The 25,455-nt window shown below is 33.5% G+C and overlaps 2 protein-coding genes across 2 annotated transcripts; both read left to right on the top strand.

Annotated features, from left to right (window-relative positions):
* The first annotated feature begins 17,323 nt into the window (after positions 1-17,323).
* On the top strand, positions 17,324-18,725 carry LOC121125059 (uncharacterized). Its single transcript, XM_040720163.2, has 2 exons — positions 17,324-17,472; positions 17,537-18,725. Exons 1-2 carry the CDS (start codon positions 17,455-17,457, stop codon positions 18,569-18,571), a joined length of 1,053 nt encoding a protein of 350 aa, XP_040576097.1. The 5' UTR covers positions 17,324-17,454; the 3' UTR covers positions 18,572-18,725.
* Positions 18,726-23,223: 4,498 nt separating this feature from the next.
* On the top strand, positions 23,224-24,620 carry LOC121125061 (uncharacterized). The gene is made up of 2 exons (XM_040720164.2): positions 23,224-23,360; positions 23,425-24,620. Exons 1-2 carry the CDS (start codon positions 23,343-23,345, stop codon positions 24,457-24,459), a joined length of 1,053 nt encoding a protein of 350 aa, XP_040576098.1. The 5' UTR covers positions 23,224-23,342; the 3' UTR covers positions 24,460-24,620.
* Positions 24,621-25,455: the final 835 nt, after the last annotated feature.

The raw sequence follows: 25,455 nt of genomic DNA, 5'->3' as shown, positions 1-25,455 counted from the left end.
AAATACCTACATACTGGGTGCGATAAAAAAATCTTTACACTTTCAATCTACAACTTTATCCAGATGTATTTCAGCAACTAGTTGTAATAGCGTATGCCAATAAAATAAAAATAACTAATATGAGTCTTGGCTACCCTAATCATCCGTGTAGGGCCTCTTGGCAGCAATTAATGGGTTCCAAACGACCACAGAAGGCCTTGCGGATGTAGTCCTCAGACATGGCATCCCAGTGCTGGTTGACGGTGTCCTTGAGATGGTTAATATTTGGGTGATGGAAGGTGCAGGCCTTGAACCCAAAATACAATAAGTGAAGTCCAATGGTTAGGCATCTCGTGGGTAGGGGGGGGGCACATTTTCTTTGGCCAGAAAGGCAAGTTGTACTCCAACAACTTATAGGACTTTTTGGATGTGTGTGTAGGCACACCATCATTTTGGAACACCACGTTGATGTCCGGGTTCATGGTGGAGATCGCCAAGTGGTTTGCAATCTCCTTTGGTTTTTTGTCAGCGTTTAAAAGCGTTACTTAACAAAAACATATAAAATACTGCCGATAATAACAATTTTAAATTATAATTAAAAGAAAATAACGTACAAACACATTTCCTTAGAGTATGATATCAATCACTATATTTTAAAACTCGAAGACTCATATTCTAAAATTATAAAAATAAAACGAATTAGGACAAGAGAAAAAACTGCCGGCAAGCCACAACAATACTCGTGTGTGTGTCTAACATAAATATAAAATAGTATAACATTAGACAGGTAACTTTTTTTCTCTCTCTTATTAGTTACTAATTGAACCCCAAATAGCATGTTTTAAACAATGTATCCGCCCTCAGAGTTGAGGGTAAGCTCAAGGGGCGGGAAGAAGCTGCTTCAGACCCTCTGGGTGTACTCAGGACTCATAGAGCCTCAGACCTTTTTGACAGAGATGTTCAGGGCGTGGGTGCTGTTGTGGGGTCTCCTGAATGCCTTCTACTCCACGTGTGGCAAGATGGAATTGTCTAGGGGATTGAGGTCTGGCCTTTGAGGCGGCCAGAAGTTATATGCCCATAAGTGCATGTTAGCTGGGAAACACCCTTGTGTTTTCTTTGCAGTGTGGGCAGGTGCTCCTACTTGTTGGAACACAAAAGCGAGAATTGCCACCGATGGATTTTGTGCATGGGATAACTTTGGTTTCCAGAATTTTGACGTACTCATCAGCCTACTGCTTGTAATCTAAAGGGAACCTAACGGAATTCATGGTCTTCCCGTTGGATGCAACCATGCAAAACAAAATTTTCCGAAGAAGGGGTTTAGTAGTGGAAATATATAGGCGCTACTTTGATACATCCCCACATGTTACTAATGAAGTGCAGAATGCTGCCTTTTGAAGACAGGGTCAACAGCCGGGTTGTTTGATTTAAATCAGGTGGATTTTAATCAAAAGATTTTTAAATAAAAACGATTATTTAAATCATACTTCTATAATATATAAATAAAAAATAAGGAAAAATCAATAAATAATCCTGACGCACAATATTTTTTCTTTAATGCAGTATAATTAAAGAAAATTGACCTTGTCTACTTATACAACTGAAATAATTATTTCTTGATTATGAATTAAATATATTTTGTCCTTATTAACTAAATTTCTTCTGAGCTGATTATAGAACAGAAATAATTTTTACTTTATTCTAAATTTAATATATTTTGTCCTTTTTCACTTTTTTTCTGAACTTCCTTACACAACGGAAATTATCATTCCCTAATTGTACATCTAATATATCGTCCTTTTAAGTTAAATTTCTTGCGAGTATAACTAAATCTAACATATTGTTATAAAATATCCTCATGATGAGTTTATTCATGCAGACATGAATTACAAAAGAAAAAAAATACTTCATCTGATATTAATTGCTTACAACATATTTTCAATTATACATTATCCTCCTTGTTAGAATTGTGTTCAATTCATGGACTTGTAAAAAAAAACAGGTTTTGCTACCTTTTCTGTACCAAGGCAGTTCCTCAGCTTAGAATGTACTAGTCCAAAAGATGAGAAGACTTGTTCTACTCCAGATGACGAGTCATAAGTTGATAATTGCAGAGATAATGTCCATGCCATGACTTCCCATAAAACCTACAGGAGATATGCGGCATTCAGTAGCTGAAATAATCTTAGTCACAGGTTCTGTAAACTTAAATGAATGAAAAGGAGGTGATCTACCTTGAAACTTTATGATGATAGGAACAAGTACTGGATATTTTTCATTGGCGTATTCCATTTTTCATATTCATCTCTTCTTCATTAAGTTCCGTCCCCTTCAGTGAAGAATCAAGCATGTTGGCAAGAAGATGAGCCTTGGTAATAAACTATTTATACCTTTTTCTTATCAGTTTTTCCACTTGCTGGTTGTTCTTGAGGTGGTCATATAACTCTTTCCAAATATTGACTATTTGAGCACTAGTGTATTTGTATCTTTATACCTGATCTAAAGACTTAGTTATTGTCTGTAATCGAGCCAATAGCTCCTCAGCAGAGTGTTTGAGTCCAATATTGGATACCTTACTCCTTACAACTGGATTAAAAAAATTATTAGTCAAGCTCACATATCTTCATTAGAATTGGTCAGTTGTTTACATAAATCTTGAGGCAGTCTGAAACAGTGTTCCATCTAGGATCTTGGAGCATTATCTGACAGGGACCCCCTTTTTGATGGTATTTTGCACCGGCATGATGATTATTCCTGAAATATTTGACTACAAAACAGACATGCTCTCTTACATTATGAATTTCTGGGTCATGAGCCCGTAGATTAAGAAGGTTTCCTGCACAACAATAGGAGATGATATTATTTTCAGTTGATTCTTCTAGTAGTTTTTGTATTTTGGTTACGATAGTTAACAATACAACAACCAAAATTATATTCACATTTCTTGATTAAAGATTGTGCAAGTTGTAGAAGTTACTCAGTAGTGTGAGGATGCCCTGATGTGTCTACAGTGTCAATTAGAAAAAATTATCCATTTGATGCTGTTCAAGTAACACAAATGTTTTGCAAGACATACAGTAATTTGCACACTTTTCATGTTCCTTCTCATAAATCATAGGTATCATTAATGATCAATTTGTTGTCTTGATGGTGGAGTTCAACCTGGCCTAAGTGTCTCGGCCATCTTGTGAAATTGAGACAAGACGAAATGAAGAATCCACACGGGTTTATTCAGACTCACGATTTACCCAACAACTAGCGAGTCCGACTTCGAGTCCGGCTAAAGCCCCAACTTTAGGCGAGTTTGACTTCCACTTCGCAGCTCTGGTATCTATTGTTGTGAATCAGTGAATAATACTAGAAGAATCCTTTCATGAACAATTATATTTTTGTTATTACTCCTGTTAAGATTTTCTTCATAAAAATTGATTTTAATCAAAATCAGATTAGAAAATAAATAAATTACACTGGTCATTGGTGAACAGTAAAGGTATTCTCAAAAGAAAGGATTAAAATTAGTCCACAAGTTCCCTTGAGATTGTTCAGGATCTTTTTTTGCACGCACCAGAAGGCCTTTTCTCTCCTATTCTGTCAAAAATGGCCGCAGAATACGCCGGAAAGACATTTTTCCTGCATTTTTAAACCAATTATGTGTTCTACAACACAGGGCATCGGAACATTGTAAATAATTACTCATAACCTCTCAAAATTTGCATAATAGAGATGTGTAATAATAAGAGTTGCTGGATAATAAGTATAGTCCAGAGTGAATTTTTTCCATCCTAATCCAAGCTTTTTTACCCCCTCAAACCAACCTAGATCACACATGGCACAGTTGATTTTCCTAATTTTTTTAATATATATTCTGAATAAAAGAACAAAAAGCAGGTTAACTGTGGCATGTCAACACAAAATCAAACTAGAAGGATTTTTCTCAAAATTGAGTGTATTCTTTCACTAAATATTCTTTATTTCTATCAACAAATTATTATTTTTTCCCTTTGGAAGGGCAGCATACACCACTTAAATTAGCCAAAATTGTTTCTCATGATAAAAGAAAGATAAATTGATCAATTTAATTTTTCAGGAGATATCAGGTCTAAAATAAGCCTTTTATATCAAATAACGGTTTTAAACTATAGCCAAAATTACTGGGCATTAAAATTAAGGGCATGACTTTGAATATATTGCCTATAATTGACTCAAATATGCCTATAACATATTGGGCAGTAAATCTACAGGATCTACGTAGATAAATCATGAGGCCAAACTGCTGGATCTTGCCCAGGTCAGAAAGGCCTGTACCAGCTCCAGGTCCATGACCAAGGGCGTGGTGGCAGCTAACATGGGTTCGAATCGGATAAAATGTTATTCATTTTGTTATTCTCGTCATTAATCTTTATAAATTATAACTTTGTTCGGATTTATCTGTTAGATCCTGTATATGATGTTAAAAATAGATTTTGCTCGTTTTATAGATTTTTGTTCAAAAATGATTTTATGTTGACTCACGACAACTATTCTAAATTTCAAATATTATTTAAGCTTACTTATTAAAAGAATATGTGTGTGGCGGCGATAAAGTAAAAGCAAGTTGGAATTTTTTTGATGAAACATAGAAAAAATAATTTTTGCACTTCAATGAAAAACTGAAGAGGATTTTGAAAGAATCAAATATAATATTAAACCACTGAAAAACTGTCCAACAATTTATTAATATGAATAATATTTGTTTCAATGTTTACTATTATACACAAGTTCAGTCAATTTGATTGTGCGGTATTTGAACTTTAAATTATATATTTAGATCATCAATATAATCAATTTCAGTTGGTGAGGCATATTTTAACCAGCTTTCTTCTTTTCGTTATTCTCGCATCGTGAATACTTTTATAAAATCTTCTTTAAAATAATTTTCAGGTCATGACGTCTCAGTATCTTTTATGATCAGTGTTACCAAATAACCGATTTTTATCAGGTTTAGTTAACCTTAAAAACTGCGGCTCCTAAGGGCTTCATCCCTTTTTCGAATTAGTATAAATTGTAGTACTTATACCAACAAATACGTTTATCAAACTGTTGCAATATTTTAAAAATAGATTCAAGCATGATTTTATGTTATCGCCACACATTTGTATTTTTCACATCCGTTTCCAATATCTATACACGTATCAGACAACAACAACACTATTTAAATTCATTTTTTACACAAAATTCCGCAAAAAGTACATAATTCATTAAGATTCAATTGTTGTGGTGTTCTAACACAACTATTCCAAGTCATGTTTGCATTCTATACTTTTTTGCATGAATAAAAGTAGAATGTAAATAGCTAATACTCAATGCAACAGTATTTTTTTCCATCAGCCTAAACCCATATTCATTATTGTTATTTAAGGGGTAGAACAGATTAAAACCTTTCATGGACATACATAGTGTGGGTTCAAAACATCCAGTAAAAAACTTGCATTATTTTTTTTTAAATCAAGAAAATACATTTCAAAACAAATTTGTGAATTTTTTAAATACTATATTTTTTAATGGACACACAACTACACAAGCAATAACAGCCTACACACGCCGGCGAATAGATTGCTAGCTCTCAAATCCATCCAGCAGGGGTTGAAAGCAACAGGAACATTGGTAGGATGATCAGCTGTGCAAAGGGGTTTGCACAAGAATGGGTTCCAGGGTTGTGTACCAAGAAAGTCTCCTCAAGAGTAGGCACATAAAGGCTAGTCTGAAATATGTCAATGACCACAAAGATGATGAACTCAACTGTACAGTGGTCAGATGAGACAAAGGTAGAGTTGTTTGTTCACAACCAGCATCGCCACATTTGACAATAGAAGGGAAAACCTTCAACCTCAAAAACACTATGCCATCATGATTTGGGTTTGTTTTGCTGCCAATGGAAGTGGAGAACTTCACAAAATTGATGGCACCATGAAAAAGGAAGACTACATCGAGATTCTTGAAATGTATCTGCATCAATAGCCAAAAGATACTTAAGCTTGGAAGACACTGGTGGTTCCAGTAAGATAATGACCCAAAACACACGTTCAAAAAAGTTCGAGAATGGCTCAATTGGCATAAGATTAGGGTCATATACTGGCCAACACAAAATCCTGACCATACCCTATTGAGAATATATGGGCTGCATTGAAAAATGCAGTGTGGAAAAGACATCCAACAAATTTTGATGACCTTTGGAGATTCTGTCAAAAAGAGTATGCCTGAATCGATCCCAGTGTTTGCTTCAATTTGGTAAGGACTTATTCCAAACTTATTTAATATTGGAAGAAAGCCTAGGCATGTCACAAAGTATTATGAAATTTTGCTCTTGGGGTATGCATACTTATGAAACGCCAAAAATAATATTTTGTTCATTTACTCCGAAAAATGAATAAATTGTTATAATTTTTAAAAGTTAAGAGTTGTTTTTCATTGACTAGAGATATTCTAAATGAGTTGGTAGATCCAACATGAGTATCTAATTATGTTTTTTTTAGCATTTTCGTGAGGGTAAGAATAGTTTTTGGGTCAACTGTATAACTTATCAGTGTTACTCTTGAGCAATACATTCGTCGTTACACTTTATAGTTTATTAAATTGAGACAGTGGGTTTCTGCCAGCCCCAGGTGAATGCTTGAGGTCACCCCCAGCCTCCAAGCGCTTGGAAACGTTGTAAATTGTCTTCAACGAGGCCCCAACCTCCCCCAGCCTCCAAGCGCTTGGAAACGTTGTAAATTGTCTTCAACGAGGCCCCAACCTGTTCCTTAATGTTGTTATGAGGCACTCCCGCTCGGAGGAGGGCTGCAATTTCGATCCTCTTTGTTTCCTGATTGGACGTGGTCTCACGTCTGGAAGAGTTACGCTCTCACAGGAAGGATTTTTGTTTATTTTAACAGTAAAAATACGAAACAATCAGATTGGTTGCCACAAAACCTCTTAAAAAGTATATTTACATCATCGGTAAATAATTTTGCACGGCCCGGTATATATGCAACAAGAGATGAACAAGAAATTGTATCCCTGTTGTTTTGAAAAGGGAGCATGGGTATAAACTACTTACAACTTTGTTTATTTTTCAAAAAGAATAAAATATGAAATAGCTATGACGTATCAAGTAAGATGAGCTGACAACAAAATACATTCGGTATTTTATTATTATCAAAGTTATACCACGACAGCTTCAGAAAATAAAATACAAAACAACAACGACAAAAACCTCGTTCCAAAAATAAAAAATAATATCCATTCATAATACATTAAGTCCGTATTGCACCACCATTTCCAATGATGGAGTAATGAACCCAATAAGTGACTTTGCAATTGTTAATTTGCAAATATATATTTGAATAGTAATAATGTATTGTGGAACTCTTTAAACGTAATGATTGCAAATGATAAGAATGTTGAGTCAAAAAACATATTTTAGTTTGCATAAAAAAATATGCAAAAGAGGATTGAAGATTTACTAACATGAAGACAATGGTGAATATATGACTGGCTTACATCCAAAATCCTATCAAATAAATGTTCCAATCATTGATTTAGAAATACAAATGCCTTGATCAGTAAAACGTTACTCAAGGTAACAAAAATTGATAATTCTATTAATAGAGCACCCGTCTTTGTTCCTTCATTTATAAGATATTCCAACAATACCTAAATATTAAGGTATTTATTAATAGATTAATGTGGTAGTATTAATATAAATAATATCTATCTCATGGTTATTTTTCAGATCCCCCCTTCTTGAGGTAGAGAGATTGTTTTATTGTTTTGCTTTTGTTTCTTTTAATGAACCCCTTAATTGGTCAGATAGATTTGCAATGATTAAGTATAAATAATCATTATATTTACTACATCTGACTTGGAATTGTCTTTGAAGTCCAAAGACATTAAGTATATTTCCTTCTCTGGTAACCACTGAGATCCAAACCTATGCACATTGAGTTTCAGAGAATAATTTCTTCCGAGCGTGTTATCAATTGAGATACGTCGTTCCATTGAGATTGTTATTTCATATTTATGACGATAAAACCTACTTGAATTTTGCATTTGTATTCTCCAGATGTAAATACTCAAGACATATTGTCTCGACTTGCACTCAATTCCATATTTTGAAGACCTGCGACTCGACTAGATCAAACTATCTTAGACTCGTGACATTTCATTTTTTCCATTTGATATAAAGTAACTGGTCGGCTGAAAAGGCTAACAGAGTAAAGTATATTCATAAGGCAAAATTCGATTTTTTTAATAGAATGTAGTTAACTTTGAAGACAACGATAATAGCAGTCTTGCAATTTTTCGATTCCATTTTTATATGATGATTTCTCTTTAGTTCCAAAATGGTCCTCAGTTTCGATGATAACCTTTTACTAAACTCTGAAATTTTTTCAAGTGAGCATTCTTTTAAGGTCTGCAAACAGAAAGAAGTCAAAGAGGGCCTAATCTGAAGAATACAACTGACAGAAAAGGAGTTTGTACACTAATCGACGCAAATTTGCCATCGTTTTTAGTAATTTGTGATACGGTGTATTGTCTTGATGAAACAACAGTTTTCTTCTCCTTAAAATGCTATGTAATAATCACTGTTGATGGTTAGCCCTTACAGGATAATCAATTAATATTATACTGTGTGTATGTCAGAATACTGATGACTAAGGTTGATAATTTTGTTAAGAATACAAAAGCGCGCGAGGAGAAGAGAATAAATACTTATGACCTCATTGATTAAATAATATACATCTTCTATCAAGAACGTTATCCTTCCCGCCTTTATTATTCTATAATATTATATGCCGATAGTCGATAGAGAACTGAATAAAATGCCTAAAATAACGTAGCCTTCTGTCTGGCTGTCTGGAATTCTAAAAATGGAGGCCCAGGAATTTGTAAAATACTTACCAGATGAGAAACAGATGGCTTGTTGGATTTATCGATATAAATGTGTCTTAAGTCCCCTGTCTAGAAGTAGACGCCACACATTATCCTCATCTCATAACAAGAGTATGGATATTCATCTATAAAATCAAGTTAACGATGAATACATCAAGTCAGACTTTAACTTTGATATTCTTAATCCATTGCTATCCATTGCTAATCATCCTACGTTCAAAAAATTTATGGAGAAATACACGGGTAAATTCTTCCGAAGAACCATCATTAAATAATGGAGGATGTTGGTAATGATGTCATTTATATAAATACCCCCATTGCAAATTATGAAGTTATAATTATAATTATAATTTTCATCATGTTTAAAGTCGGCAACACCAAATTACGAAATGGAACTCTGAATTTTGTACTATTTAACAGTAAGTATTCATTTTTTTTTTAAATCTAATCATAAAATTTGATTCTATTTTTGCTAAAAATATCAAGAATTATGATGCACAACTCGTTAAATGGCAAAATCAAGTGCTTAAATGGTCACAACAACGGGGGTAGTAGCTTTGGATGGTTCGCAACTAGTTTGTCTGACACTAGTTTCTTCACTTAAAGACTTGGGTATGATCATTAGTTTTTCCGAAATTACATAGTGAATAAGTATTACTTTTTTATCACTTAAGCTATGCTTGCTAAGCTCCAAGAAAAGGTGTTAAGAAAATGGTCACAACAACGGGGTAGTTACATTGGGTGTAGCATTATAATAATCAATTGTGCGTATCCTTCATGATAATAGTATGTTGTTATACAAACATAAATAACGGGGGGGGGAATATTTTTTGATCCCCTTAATAAGGAGTAATATCACCGGACATTACTACATAATTAGTTATTGCACTCAATCTTTACGATGGATTTAATTCTAACATTTTTTTATTAGTATATTCATGGTCTCATTTTATGATTTTGACATTTACTTTATTATTAATAATTATTTAGATCTCATCCCTTGAGATATATCTATCATGTACACAACTGATATAGCAACTTCCACATTAGGAAAAAAGAGTGATGATCTTTTTGAGGAAATTCCACGTCTGGCTTGTGTTTAGCAACTTAAAGTTATGATATATTTAACTGAATTCATGTCAGAACAAGAAAATATTATTTGGATCAATCTATTATTTCATATTCTGTATTTATAATTTATTGTTATTATTAGTTATATGATTACAATTGTTTAATTTTGTATATTTAACATAAATGTATGATGGTTTATTTTTAATTTAAGCATTCTTTTTAAACTTGGAACTTCTAATATATTTCGAAATACTCTACTTTGTCGTTTCATTAGCTATTATTCTGAGAATAAGGTTCATAATGAATTACAATTTCATGGAGTGTGATGTTTTCAAATCTATTGTAACGGATAAAAAAAGTCTAAGTCAAATATACGTGGAATATCTTCATTAAACATTTTGCTAATAAATACTTTCGTTATACCCTCAAAAATCATGATAAAGCAGGCAGCTGATAATCAAATACGTATTTTAAACAATGATACCATAAGTTTTTCTCCCCCCCCCCTTCTCCTTGCACGTTTTTTTCTCTACAGAATTATCAACTTTACTGATGATATAATATTTCTAGTCGACTGTTGCTTCCTTCGACACTTTAGATTCGGTTCATTGGTTTTAGTCCCCTCGTCTGACTATCAATTGGACCCTGAAGTGTAGTCATGGAGCCACGTTTTATCCTTAGTCAGATATCGCCTAACAAATTTGTATTTATTACGATTGAATTTTGCTAAAAATGTTAAATTTGATCGATTGTGACCTTGTGTGGTACCCACTTGGCCGTGAGCTTTAGATCCAAATATTCATGCACAATATGTACAAAACAATCCTTACATATTTGTAGAGTTACTGCTATGTAAATCAACTTTACTTAACGATCATTCAAAATTATTTTTTTATGTTTAATGTTAACTGCCTCTTTCAGACATCCACTGTGTGCATCGACTTCAACACTCATTTCGCCTTTTTAAATATAGAAAAATATTTTTCAACGGTTGATTTTGCTGGTGTTGAGCCTTAATGATATTTATCAAGCCAATCCTTGGCGTCGACAATATTATTTGTCACTAAAAAAACAATGATTGAATAACACACAAACTCCTTTTTTAACCATTTTTTTAACTATAACAAAAGTTGATTTACTCAAAATGACATACAGGGAGCGGGGATCAAATTTTCGCCTACTTTAAACCTTGATAACTTGAAGACGACATTATCGAATAAAAAACCGGTAACCAAATAGAAAAGCTATTTTTGTCAGCTGACGATACGTAGTTCATTTAGCGTCGAACCGTTATCATATGAGGAGGTAAATATCTATAAGTGGAACGAGGAGCTTTCGAGATCTGCCGTAGTCATGGCATTGGTTAATAATGGAGGTGAAATCTCCAATTCAACGATTGCTTCAACCTTAGTAGTGAATTTACGGACTGTTCAGTGTATCCGTACGAAGCTAGAGGACACCTGGGATGTTGATGCTACCATAAAGAGGGCACCCAAGGAGGAGGGCGCCGACAGGAAGGTCAGGGACACCAACTTTGTCGCCAAGGTGAAGAAGATGGTTGAGGATGACCCTACCAGGTCCATGAAGGCCATGGCGAGGGATCTGTGCTGCCATGAGATGTGGCAACAGGACTCAGCACCCTGCCATGTGTCCAAAATCTCCATGCAGTGGTTAACTGAGAACTGTTATGACGTCGTAACCAAGGATTTGTGGCCTCCTAACTCTCCCGACCTTAATCCTTTGGACTATTTTGTCTGGGACATCCCCATAGCACCAAGGCCAGCCTGATGGACTCCATCAAGGAGGTATTCGGCAACATGGACAATGAGATGGTCAGAAGAGCCTGTGGTCGGTTCAGAGGCCGTATTGAGGCCGTTATTGATGGCAACGGTGATTATACCAAATGAATGGTTACTTTATACCTATATGCTCGTCATAGTTTTAATTTTCAATAAAAAAGTTAAAAAATGTATATTTTGTGTTGTTTTTTGTAGAAAAATATTTTGGCGACAATTTGATCCCCACTCCCTTTATATTACGAGCAAACATGTACTCTTAAGTTGATACTAACTTAAAATCATATGAATTCATTGGTATAGCGCCATCTAAGTGTCTACCTATAAGCTTTTCAAATAACCCAATATATCTATTAATGAAGTTCTATTCGTTATTTATGTACTCTTTTGTAAAAATCGCCAATTTTTCCACTCGTCATTTGAGTTGAGTTTAAATATCGTTGTCTCAAGTTGATTCGAACGGAGTTGATCATTCTTCAAGTCGACGCAACACAATTAAAAATAAAAGGTACATGAAATGACAGTGTGACTTGTAAACTCATGTGCATTTTGTGGGATCAACTTTTTATATAGTAAGTTATTACTTATACTTTCATACTTTAATAGGTCCATTGTCTACCAAATCTATGCAAATTTCATATAAATAAAATTAAACGATATAAAATTCATATAAAGTTATGTATTTTATGTCAAACAAGAGTGTAAATTGAGTGTGCTATAAACACGAAATGGTTGTAGCAAAGATAACATCAAATTTATAATGATTGAACTTAAACTTATCTCAATCACGAACAACAAAAATATGATTTTCATTCTTGTAACGCCATAATTTGATATAATATAATTTTGATCAAGCATATTTTTACTACTTGTAATATAAAATGAATGTTTTTAAATGCTATAAATAAATCTAAAGATAATCTAAAAAGTATTTACCTCTATTGTATCAATCCAGCCTCTCCTCCGAAAAGACGCATAAAAAAAGCGTCAAATGAGTTGATGGCTAGCTAATTTCTCTACACTATGATTATTAATCAATATTGGAAGGGATTTATATATCCCTTCAATTGGTCAGACAGAGTTGCACTGATTAGCTAGAGGGTTGATTATATCTAATAGCACACATTTTATTACTTTAAATCCGGAATGACTTTTGTGCAAAATCAAGGTGGAGGACAAGAAAACATCTTATCTCTGAACAGATCAAACTGACACAGTTGGAAAGAACAAATAAGGTTCTTAATTTTCTCAAGGTCAACAAAAATTTGGGTATAGTTATGTTCTTTTCTGATGAAAAAAATAATCACCGTTGATGTCTCTGTGAATCAAGAGAACGGCCTCTAAATCACAACCAAACATCCAAACAATCTCTCAGCTTCAGTGAAACATGAATCAGAACATGTAACCAAGCCCGAAACATGGTGTTGCCTGTTGTCCAGCCTGCATTCACATTTTTGTGGAGAGCAAGGTGCGGCTCAATGCAGATACACACATCAAACTTCTGGATAAGAGATTGCTACCATGGGCAAAGAAAAGTTCCGAGACAAAATTGTTTTTACTTGAGACGGAGCTACGTGTCTCTTGCATTGCTAATACCCACGCCTTCCTGAGAGACATCTTTCTGGACTTTCGGGACCTCAATATGTGGCCTTCCTCCTCTCCAGATGCAAACCCCTCGCATAAATTGCGTCTGAAGAAGAGGGTGGGTGCTATTCCTCAAAGGAGTGTCCAGTCTCTAGGGGCTTCCATCAAGAAGGAGTGGGCCAAGCTCGAGTCTAGCTACATAGTCAAGGTCTGCAAGTTATTTAGGCCTCGTATTGAGACAATTATTAGAGTTGAGGGCACATATACTGACTAAAAGTAGGGCCGGACTTTTATTTTCAGAAATTTTTAAAAATCCATAGCTATTCAAAGAAAATTAAATTTTTGAAAAAACAATTGAAAAACTAAATTTGTTTGATTTTTTTTTAACAAATTAATCTCTTTGGATATTTATTCCCTCCAAGCCACCCCTATCCACGCCCCTAACAAAATGATTTTAGGTTTTTCTTGTTTACTTTTTGAGGAAAGGTTGCGTGATATAATCAAGTTAATTATTATTATCGTTCAATTGTTTATCATGAATGAATACGTTTTATTTTTGAAGTCTTTTTTAACACACTTCACCAACGGGGTCATAAAAAATGTTCACTAATGAAAGTTTAATAGAGCAATTTTTTATGGATTTACCGCTGTACCACTTTAGTACCGGTCAATTTTTTTACAACTTTACTACGAGATATTGGACAAAAAGAGCAAAAAAATATAATTTGATGATCATTATTTTTGGAATAATGTTATAATATTTCATATCATTTGAATTTTAATTAAATTATCCAACAAAATCAGACTTTTTAATGAACTCAAAACAGCATATGCTCAACTCAACTGGATCCCCTAATAACAAATATGTCCCTATTTTTTCTTTGTTAGCTTCATGCTCCACAAAATGTCCTATATTTTCTGTCATTTTTGGCTATTTTTTAAGGTTCAACGCTTTTGTAAGCTTGGTATTGAAGAGATGGATATATTTCAAAGCCTAATATTAAAAAGTATATGCTAATAACTGGAGTTATCGTTGTTTAAAGTTGAAAATATGTGTTTTATATTCAGAGGCTCATAGCTTCAAGATGAATACACTCAAAAATTTCAAAAGTATATCATTTGATAGCTGAAAATCTTACCTAATTAAAAAAAAAAAAACGATCCAAAAAACCAATATAATAGTTGTTGTTGATTGTTTTTCGATGTTCCAAGTAGTGAATTAATAAAAATTCATCCGAATCCCAAAATAAAAAGGCTTGACCTTCCCAGCCAATGTGTGAGTATTTGGACGCTTTGGACAACTTCCTCCGTTTGTACACTACTCAGCAGACTGCCGTTTTGATTCTGGAGTGAAGTGGGGAATCCATGTTTCATCCATGGTGATGTACCGACGCAAAAACTCCTTCTTATTCCGTTTGAACATCTTGAAACAAAGCTTTGAATCGTTTGCTCGTTGTTACTTTTGCTCTGGTGTGAGCAAACGCGGCACCCATTTGGAAAACAGCTTTATCATACCCTAATGTTCATGTATGATGTTGTAAATACTACCTTCTCATAACTTCAGAGTGTCCGCTATTTCTTGAAACTTCCCTTTGCGATTGTTTATGATGATTTTTTCAATGTTTTCCAAAATAACAGCCTCATTTGGCCGACCAGGGCGTTTAGCATCATCGGTGTCCTAACGACCACGTTTGAAATTGCCAAACCATCATTTGATGGTTGTTTTCGATGTAACAGAGTCCGGATAACATTTTTCAAGCCAAGCTTGGGCTTGGACGGTGTTTTTCCCATCAAAAAGTAATGATAAATCAACACACGAAATTGCTTTAAATCCATTTTTTTAAGAATCACAAAAGTAGCGGCACTTAAACCACTCTAACTCAATAAACAATAAACTAAACGTCATGTACATACACTATGCGTGCGTGCGTGATGCTGTGCGTGTCTGTTCTCCCCAGGCAGCGCGCGCACACACGAAATTTTGGCAGTAACCTTTTGAATGTTTGTACTTCCGAAAAATATTTTGTTATTTGGTTAGCGGCGCCATCTGGTAGTTGGATTCGGGACTTATTCACCGATGTGTTATTTCAAGCTCCATGGGCAACTGTTGTCCTGTTGCAGATCCCTAGTGAGGAGAAACATGAGTACAATTGCAAAAAATATACCTAACATTGTGTATTCTTCAATATTATTTTAGTTCATCACACTACACAAAAAGTATGTTTTGTAGTCTCAATAGAGCCTCGAAGAATTCTTGTTGAGTAAACTTCTGCAATCTATGTGTAATACAGATTAACCTTGTGAGAAAGCACAAATACAATTGTGGGAATAGTTTAAAGTGCCCATTTTGTTTGAATAATGCAAAATACATATTTTAGGTGGAAAACAGTGTATAAATAATTATATCTACTTATTTGACCGTGTTTCGAGTCCACATATAAAATAGCACATGTTAACAGTATTCGGAAAGAAAAAGTTGAAAAACTGCATCTTATATATGTATACAAAAATAAACCTTTGAATCTTCCTCCTCCTCAGTTTTTTCTGCATGGCAATATTTTTTGTTCTACACTCTATTATTAGAAATTAAAAATAAAAGGAAGATTGCATTAACCATTTGATTTTTCTGGGATTGCAGCAATTCAAATGAACACTTATAAGAATTTAATCTCAACATTTTAAACTTTTTTGAAATGAAAGAGTAGAAAAAGTACTTTAACTGTAAATATTTTGTTGAAATAATTTGAAAAATACATGTTTTTAGTTATATAGTAGTATATTTAATAGTCTATATACGTACTATTGAGTCATTTGAGTGTAGAGACTATATATATATATATATATGGATTTAATTTATAGTCATACTTAGTTATTAGTTATATAGTAAATAATTGTGCCAGATATAATTAAAATATTTTGAATATAAAGTATATTTAATGAGATGAACAACAAATGAAATGGATATAACGTTATAGGACTTATTTATATTGCTAGTTGATTCATAAGTTTCTGAACATAATTTATACACTCGTAACCGAGGAAAGACAATACACTACAACGTTTCAGCTTACACTGATGCCATTGGCTATTCACGAAACTAAGTAATGGACTAGCATGTCTAGTGGCTTCGCTAAAGTCCCAACTTAATAATTTAATGCTTAAAGATGTTCGGGAATTGGAGTTATATAGACCAGAGGCCGGAAAACTCACGGCTCGCAGGCCATATTGGCCTGCGAGTGAATTTTGTACGGCCCGCTATTTTATGATGCACAATCATCTAAATATATTTATTTTAATACAAAATGAAAGGTTCTAACATTAAACAGTTATATGAAACTCGACATAACCATTTTAAAAGTTTTGATCATGTCATGGACAAATATTTCACTTGATAAAGAAACAATATCGCAAAATAAGCAGAAACAAGTTAAAAATAAATTATCTACTAATTGATATTGATCCTACTTCCCATTTTTTTAAATGGATTTTTCTTTTAAATTATGTTTATATTTCATTTATTTAGTATAATTCCTGTAGTAAAAAATAAGGGTATTGTTTAAATAAAATTATATTAAATCTTTGTTTTCTCTAAACACCCAGAAAATCAATTATATACTCAATAACCATGTTATTGAGTATATATAGATCGGAGTAATTGAGCAGAAAGTGTGACAACTATCGCTGGACTCCCCTATTATGGACATTGGACAATCCTAATTATATAATAAGACTATTAATTAAAAATATATATTTTATATTTCCAAGTCAGGAGGCGTACGAGAGCAATAAATTTAATAAACAGTATGTTCTAAGAAACCCTTCCTTAAAAAGTTATTGTATAGACATTAACCTCACAAAAATATGTAGAATCCAAAAGATATTAAGTGTATCTTCTTCAATACAAAGGAACCCATTGCACATAGGTAAATAAATACAATACTATTAACAACATATTTTAAAAATTGACCGGCATGCTTCAATGAGATTTTCTTTAACGTATATGAACATGCCTACAACTGTATAAATAGTCGTCAGAACAAACCACAAACATCAGTCGTAGTTTGTTACTAGCAGTGTGATAATATACCATTGTCACAGGCTTAACCTACTCAAAATGGCATCCCAATTCAAGGTGATTATCATCAATCAAAGAAGTGACAATTATTTTTACGTTTTATTCATATTTTATATTTCAGTACATTTGCTTAATCGCTTTAATCGGCTCCACCGCCGCTGCTGGAGGCCCAAGAGCAAGAACTCTTACCGTCAACCGTGCAGGAAAGTCTCTTCTCAATACTTTCCCCTTCAATGATGGAGCCCGTGGAACTGCCCGTGCTGCTCATCATGAACATGCCCATGCTGAACACAATCATGCTCACGCTGAGCACCCTGCTGCCTCTGACAACCGATTGGCCCGTCAAGGAGGTGGTGATGATGTCCCACTTGACATTGGATCCATTGCTGCTGCTGGAGAGCGTTGTATCGATAAGGTCGTCATGGTCGAAGAAACTGAATATGATGATCACATCGAATGTCACCACAGCTACTCCGAGAGATGTCACACCACCTACACCACCGACTTCGAGCCTCAACAAGAGGAAGAGTGCGAAGAAAACTTCAAAAAGAGTTGTTTCATCGAATACAAGAAGGTCGCTGTTGATGAGACCGTCAAATTCTGCCACACTCCCTTAGTCTGTGAAGGTGATGGACCCGAAGAATGCAAAACTGTCTACGAATCCGAGTGTGAAACTCGTTATCATGAACATGATGTTGAGGATGACGTTGTCAACTGTGAGACCATCCAAGAAGAGAAGTGTGAGGATGTAACCCAAGGTTACACTACCGAGCAAAAATGTACAAAATGGCCCAAACAAGTCTGTACAAATGAAAAGAAGAACGTCAAGAAATACAGTCCCATAACTGAATGTAAGAAGGTTCCCAGACAATTGTGTGGTCCCTCCGGCTGTGTTCCCCAACCAGGGCCCGAAGAGTGTTTCGATAAGAAAGAAACCATCGTTCAAGAAGTCCCAGAGGAGAACTGTAACTTGGAACCCCAAAAGGCTTGCAAACAAGTCACCAAATTGGTTCCCAGCCTCAAACCTGTTGAAGAGTGCGTTGATATACCCAAAGAAGTCTGCTCCCGTTCCAGAAAGAACCCCAGAAAGGTCCAAAAGCCCGTTGTCAAGAAATGGTGCTACGTTCCATCTGCTGCTTCTGGTTTGGCTGCTTAATTTTCTTCAGAGATTACTCCAACAAAAAGATCAAAACTTGGCATTATCATCACTAGTCAAATTCAAACTGCCACACTGATGTCATTTTTCTTTTGTTTTATCCTTATTATAAAATGTAAGATGAATGTCTCCAAATAAATCAAAATTTCTTAAATTTGAATTTTTCGTTTCTAATTGAGTTATTTACATAATACAAACTGTTGTTTATTACATAGTTTTCTAAAGTAAAGTATTATCAATAATGAAATATTAAAAAGAAATTAATTACACTTCCTAATTATGTTCAAAAATAGGATACAAAATCTTGTTATAGATTATATTATGTGACCTAAACTTCATATACATATGTGTCCCTTCACCCCAAAGGCAAGCTTGAATGACCTAAAATTTAGTATGGATTACATTTGTATTCATCCACGAATTATCGTCTATTTCTAACAATAAATCATTTGTAATATCGTATCGTTATTTGTATCGTCTGGAATCGTCACAAAATCAATGATAAAAAATTGAATTATTTTATTTGAAAGGCCTAAATAAGTATCTAAAGTCTAATAATTTCTTGAACCTCATCCAGTCAATTAAATATAAAGAGTTTAAATGACTCAAATATCTCCATAAAATATTGGGTAAAACAAAGATAAATCAAAACAGCTGATTCAAAACACATATTGGAAACAATTATCTGAAAATATAAAAACCCTCTTATAAAACCTTCTTTTATTTTTTGTATTGGCCTTTTTTGGCATGCATTTAAACATTTAAAATCTAATTATAATATATTTGAAAATTATTTTGTTAAAACATGTAGATAAATGAAGATAAAAAAAGACTATTATAAAATATAGCCCAATTATTTTATATTTTAAGTCATATTTAAAAAATAAATTAAATGGACAATGAACTAAAAAAAAAAAAAAGTGTTTAAATTTTCAATAAAACATACACATAAAGATTAGCAATATGTAAACTTCCATTAAGGTTGTTTTCTTTTACTGTACGTATTTTATAGACTATATATTGTATTTTATAATAATTGCATCAACTTTCTCATTATTTGAAGTAAAGAGGAAATCTTCTTTGTCCAGTTGTTTATTGAATAATGTACTAACCAGTTGTATGACCTCTCCATAAATGTTAGATAACAATTGGTTTTCCACAAAATATGATTGGTTATTTCTTATGTAATACATTGTCTGAAGAAGCAAATTCCTCGTTCGTTATTAAAATACTTGGTAGCAACCTCGAGAGTCCGGATAATTATTCTGTATTTAAACCATCTTTCGCCTGACGTACAAACCATATTGGTGATTGACCTAAGGCTTTCTTGGCTACTTTTTTTTATGCTGTTTCGTACCAAATATGCATTGAATGGCGTTAAGGTTGGCTTATGCATACGTTTTTCACATCCAGGCCCCCAAAGTTCAATGAGTTTTGGACTCTTTAGTGGCTTATATTTGTTTCAAGTTTCCTCTTGAGAGGACTTCAGGTCTATAATTTTTGCCATGCCCTTGGCATTTGAAAATGGCAATGCCTAATTTTGAAGGTGAGACGGATATACTTTGTGATCTACATAGAAGACGATTGAGTCTTCCTGAAAACCGGATAGAGGAGAATCAAGTCATCGTTGAGACGAATAAATTGACAGGAAAAAATCACACTTTAATTACAGATTTCCTCTAATTGTATTTTTTTTTCTCGAGGCCTTGTAAGGAATGTGGTAATATCTTCAATGACACAGTCTATGCTTTTATATAATGCACGTCTTTAACCATTCTAAAGCAATTTGTAAAATCAAATGTAAAAGGTTTGATGGGCGAAGATGAAAAGTTTCAGAATGGCATTGTGCTGTTGGGACTTTCACAGAGGAAAAAAGGAGCTTCACCCAAAACCAAAGCAATTGACTTTGCTCTGCTAAACTCAAAAGCTCTTATTCCGAGTAGGCTGACGTCATATGAAGAGATTGTTGTGGAATAAGTAAGGAGTATAGTTTTGGCTGTATATGCAAGATATGTGGTCTTATCACTGAGAATTCCAAATATAGGAATGGATACATGGCCAAAAGCATCAGAAGTGAACAAGTTAATTCCAACTATGGGATCCAAAAAAGGAAAAGTTTTTAACAGAATAATCAAGAATTTAGGGAAAAGCTTGTCATAGTATCATATTTGATCGTTTTTATTTTGATGTATCGCCCATAATTTGGATATTTCTGTGTGTTTTAATAAATTTGTTCTGCATGTATATTTATAGTAGACATGGTTCAACTCCGGGGCACTAAATTCAAACTACAATGTTTTTTTATGTATCTGTACGTAATTGCCCAGGACTTTTTTATTAGTATATTTTATATATATATATATATATATATGAAGGAACCGAATTTTAAAAAAAATCATCAAACCCAGCCCCCAAAGTTCAATGAATTATGGACGCTTTAGTGGTTTATATCTATATATATATGTTTTGTTAATAATTTCAAGTATGGAATTTCTAAAAATGAGATCCCCCTTGCGATAATGTAGTTGAAAGCTGTAACACGTAAGAGGTGCGTTACTACAGGAATAATATAAATATTCCATGCTCTGATACAAAAACCCTCTGTTAATGAAAGTCTTAAGAAAAAAGACGAGTTGTTAATTAAAGGTTAAGGAAAAGGTGAATCAGATACCATGAACATCAAATGAGCCTTTACTCAGGCACTTTAACCCAATATCAAATTCATTCCACAGTGTAAGTTCTGTTTACCAAAATGACCACAAGGCACTTTGATTCGGGGGGAAGTATAAAGGAAGCTAACAGAAATTATGAAATGGGATTAACGTTAGTCCGAATATTAAGCACATTGTATTAGATATTACATTGTCGACATAGTCTTAAAATTAAATTATTTAAATTTATATAATATTTCTTTATCCATTTATACCATTTTGCAGTCGTAAATATCAATTAAAATGCCAAAATTAGATTATAAAAGAAAGACTATTTTTAAAAATTAATCTTATCATCATTAGTTTAGAGCATCTATTGGATATTAATTGTGATTATCGTAGATCAAACATTATAATTTAATTTGCTATAATAAATTATATGATTAATTATTGCTTTTGACGAATTTAATTTAAAAAAAATATATTATTTATTTTGATGAGGTTGAGTATGATGTATAGTATAGCAGCTGATTTACAAGTGAAAAAATTAATTGATAAATAAAATATAAACTGCATAATTTACAAATCATTCAAAGAACTACATTTTTGTAGCAACAAAAATTGCAATGATCTATAAGAAGGTTTAAGGAGTATACAAAAAAGTTATTGCTTTAAAATCTATTTTAAACAAATTAGGAGCAATCTTATCCAGTTTTGGGTACAGCAAATCACATTTCACTAACGAAAGGTAAAAAAGAGAAAAATCAATTTACTGTAATATGATTTGAATATATATATTTCGTTTTAATAATGCTGATTTGAGGGGATTATATATTGTATATTAGGCTAAGACTTGTATACAAACCAGGGCAATGAACCAGCTCACACCTCAGCAGTTGTGGTTGCAAAATTAATTGATATAGGGTCCAACTCGAGATGCCCACATCACTAGCAATCTTATGCACCTTCATTCTTCTGTCATCCATCACCATATCAAGTGTTTTATCAATAATTTATTTAGTAGTAACCTCAACAGGGCGTCATTTGTACGGATTTGGCCACTCTGAAAATTGGGAAACCACTAATTAACTGTTTTAATTGAAGGTGCAGAGTCCCATAATGTTTATCAAGCTTCTTTTTAGTCTCCTGATCCGTTTTGTCTTTCAAAAAGTAATGTTTAATCAACACACGAAAAAAAAATCGTCAATTTTTTGGAAATCAATTGACTTCTTCGATTCAAACGAATGGCAATCAGAAAGAATTAGACTGATATGACTGAAAGTTGGTGGGTGTTTTTCCAAGAGATGCTATAAACTAAATTAAACCTTGATACGTGCCAGTAATGACATCACTTGGACTTTGCAGGGACTTTTCAAAAGACCTTAGTCTGTAGATATATGGAGTTAAATCACGTAAATGAAACTTTAAAAATACCTTGAACAATGTATGGATAAAGATGAGAGCCATTGAATAAAAAATATTTTGTGTCTGACATTATCAAAAGGAGCCTTAGAAACTCAATTATAAACCGTTTATAATTTTTTTGAAAACATATGGCAAATTAAATATAAATATTAGATTAAGTATAAGGTTAATTCTTTGGTTTTAATAGATGCTTCAAGACGATATCTTAAGTAGAATGCATGGAACTCTTGATACCTGGAATAAAAACGGCATTTTTCCTTGTACCAAATGAGTCATTTTTTCTTTTATTATATACAATAATATATCAGAGTAAAATAGGGCCCAAACATATTGTGTTTAATATTTTAAAATGTCTTACACGAAACTTCAACTAAGATTGGTCTTCCTCACATTTTTTAACTTACAAATTTAAATATAAAAAATTAATTATTTTTCAAAAAAAAATTGAATTAAAAACTCATCATTTACAAACAATATCGCGTATAGTCAATGCATAACTATGCTACAGGCATAGATAAATAAATACAATACCTATTTCAAAAATTGACCGGCATGCTACATTGAGATTTTCTTTTTCGTATGTGAAAATTCCTACTACTATATAAATACACGTAAAAACAACCCACAACCATCAGTCGTAGTTTGTTACTAGCAGTGTGATAATATACAATTGTCACAGGCTTAACCTACTCAAAATGGCGTTCCAATTCAAGGTGATTATCATCAATCAATGAAGTGAGGGTTATTTTTACGTTTTATTCATATTTTATATTTCAGTACATTTGCTTAATCGCTTTAATCGGCTCCGCCGCCGCTGCTGGAGGACCAAGAGCAAGAACTCTTACAGTCAACCGTGCAGGGAAGTCTCTTCTCAATACCTTCCCCTTCAATGATGGAGCTCGTGGAACTGCCCGTGCTGCTCACCATGAACATGCCCATGCTGAACACGATCATGCTCATGCTGAACACCAAGCTGCCTCTGACAACAGATTGGCCCGTCAAGGAGGTATTGATGATGTCCCACTTGACATTGGATCTATTGCCGCTGCTGGAGAGCGTTGTATCGATAAGGTCGTCATAGTAGAAGAAACCGAATATGATGATCACATCGAATGTCACCACAGCTACTCCGAGAGATGTCACACCACCTACACCACCGACTTCGAGCCTCAACAAGAGGAAGAGTGCGAAGAAAACTTCAAAAAGAGTTGTTTCATCGAATACAAGAAGGTCGCTGTTGAGGAGACCGTCAAATTCTGTCACACTCCCTTGGTTTGCGAAGGTGATGGACCTGAAGAATGCAAGACTGTCTACGAATCAGAGTGCGAAACTAAGTACCACGAACACGATGTTGAGGATGATGTTGTCAACTGTGAGACCATCCAAGAAGAGAAGTGTGAGGATGTCACCCAAGGTTACACTACCGAGCAAAAATGTACCAAATGGCCCAAACAAGTCTGTACAAATGAAAAGAAAAACGTCAAGAAATACAGTCCCCAAACTGAATGTAAGAAGGTCCCCAGACAATTGTGTGGTCCCTCCGGCTGTGTTCCCCAACCAGGACCCGAAGAGTGTTTCGATAAGAAAGAAACCATCGTTCAAGAAGTCCCAGAGGAAAACTGTAACTTGGAACCCCAAAAGGCTTGCAAACAAGTTACCAAATTGGTTCCCAGCCTTAAGCCCGTTGAGGAGTGCGTTGATGTACCTAAAGAAGTCTGTTCCCGTTCCAGAAAGAACCCCAGAAAGGTCCAAAAGCCCGTTGTCAAGAAATGGTGCTACGTTCCATCTGCTGCTTCTGGTTTGGCTGCTTAATTTTCTTCAGAGATTACTCCATCAAAAAAAGATCAAAACTTGGCATTATTATCACTAGTCAAATTCAAACTGCCACACTGATGTCATTTTCTTTTGTTTTATCCCTGTTATAAAATGTAAGATGAATGTCTCCAAATAAATCAAAATTTCTTAAATTCGCATTTTTCGTTTCTAATTGAGTTATTTATATAATAATACAAACTGTTGTTTATTACATATTTTTCTAAAGTAAATTATTATTTATTAGTAAAATAAAATTTATTAGATTTTCTAATAATGTACAAAATTAGGTAAAAAATATTTTTATAATTATATTAGTTGACCAGACCTTCATATAAAATATATGTGGCACCTCAACACAAAACAGGCTATAATATTTTTTCTCAAAATTGATCATGGATTATATTTTTTCTATTTCTGACAAATTATTGTAAGTTTCTATCACAAATTATTGTTTTTAACTCTTTCAAAGGCCCGTAAATTGCATTTAAAATAGCCAAAATTGATCTTTGCAATAACCTAAAGATAAATTGATTGATTTTTTTATAAAGGACTATCAGAGACTATTTATGTTTCATAGTTCAAATAAATGTTCTAAGCTATACTTAAAATTTTTGGATATATAATCTCAATTCCACAAATTTTAATACAATGCTTATAATTGAATCCAATATTCAGAAATCTACTTTTTTTGATTTGTGATCAAAATATGTTCTTGCTATGTAGATTGATTATTTTTTTTAGAATAAAAATAACCATTTCTACCGAGCGCTTTGTCCACTGAGGTACGTCACTTTATGAATTTGTGATCAGAAATTGAGAGTTTTTCTTTTGTTCAAGTCAATAGATTGACTATTCTTTCTGATTAAAAAAAATATGATTTTAATCCCAAAAATTAGGTTGTTATTTTAAAAAAAATACATGATATTGCCACTTGTCAATGTGACAATACGTAGTTTTTGGATTTTTGAGCGATGTTTTTGGCGAAAATGACCA

Source organism: Lepeophtheirus salmonis, chromosome 10 (assembly GCF_016086655.4).
Source record: "Lepeophtheirus salmonis chromosome 10, UVic_Lsal_1.4, whole genome shotgun sequence".
Classification (NCBI taxonomy): domain Eukaryota; kingdom Metazoa; phylum Arthropoda; class Copepoda; order Siphonostomatoida; family Caligidae; genus Lepeophtheirus; species Lepeophtheirus salmonis.
This window is presented reverse-complemented; position numbering and strand designations above follow the sequence as displayed.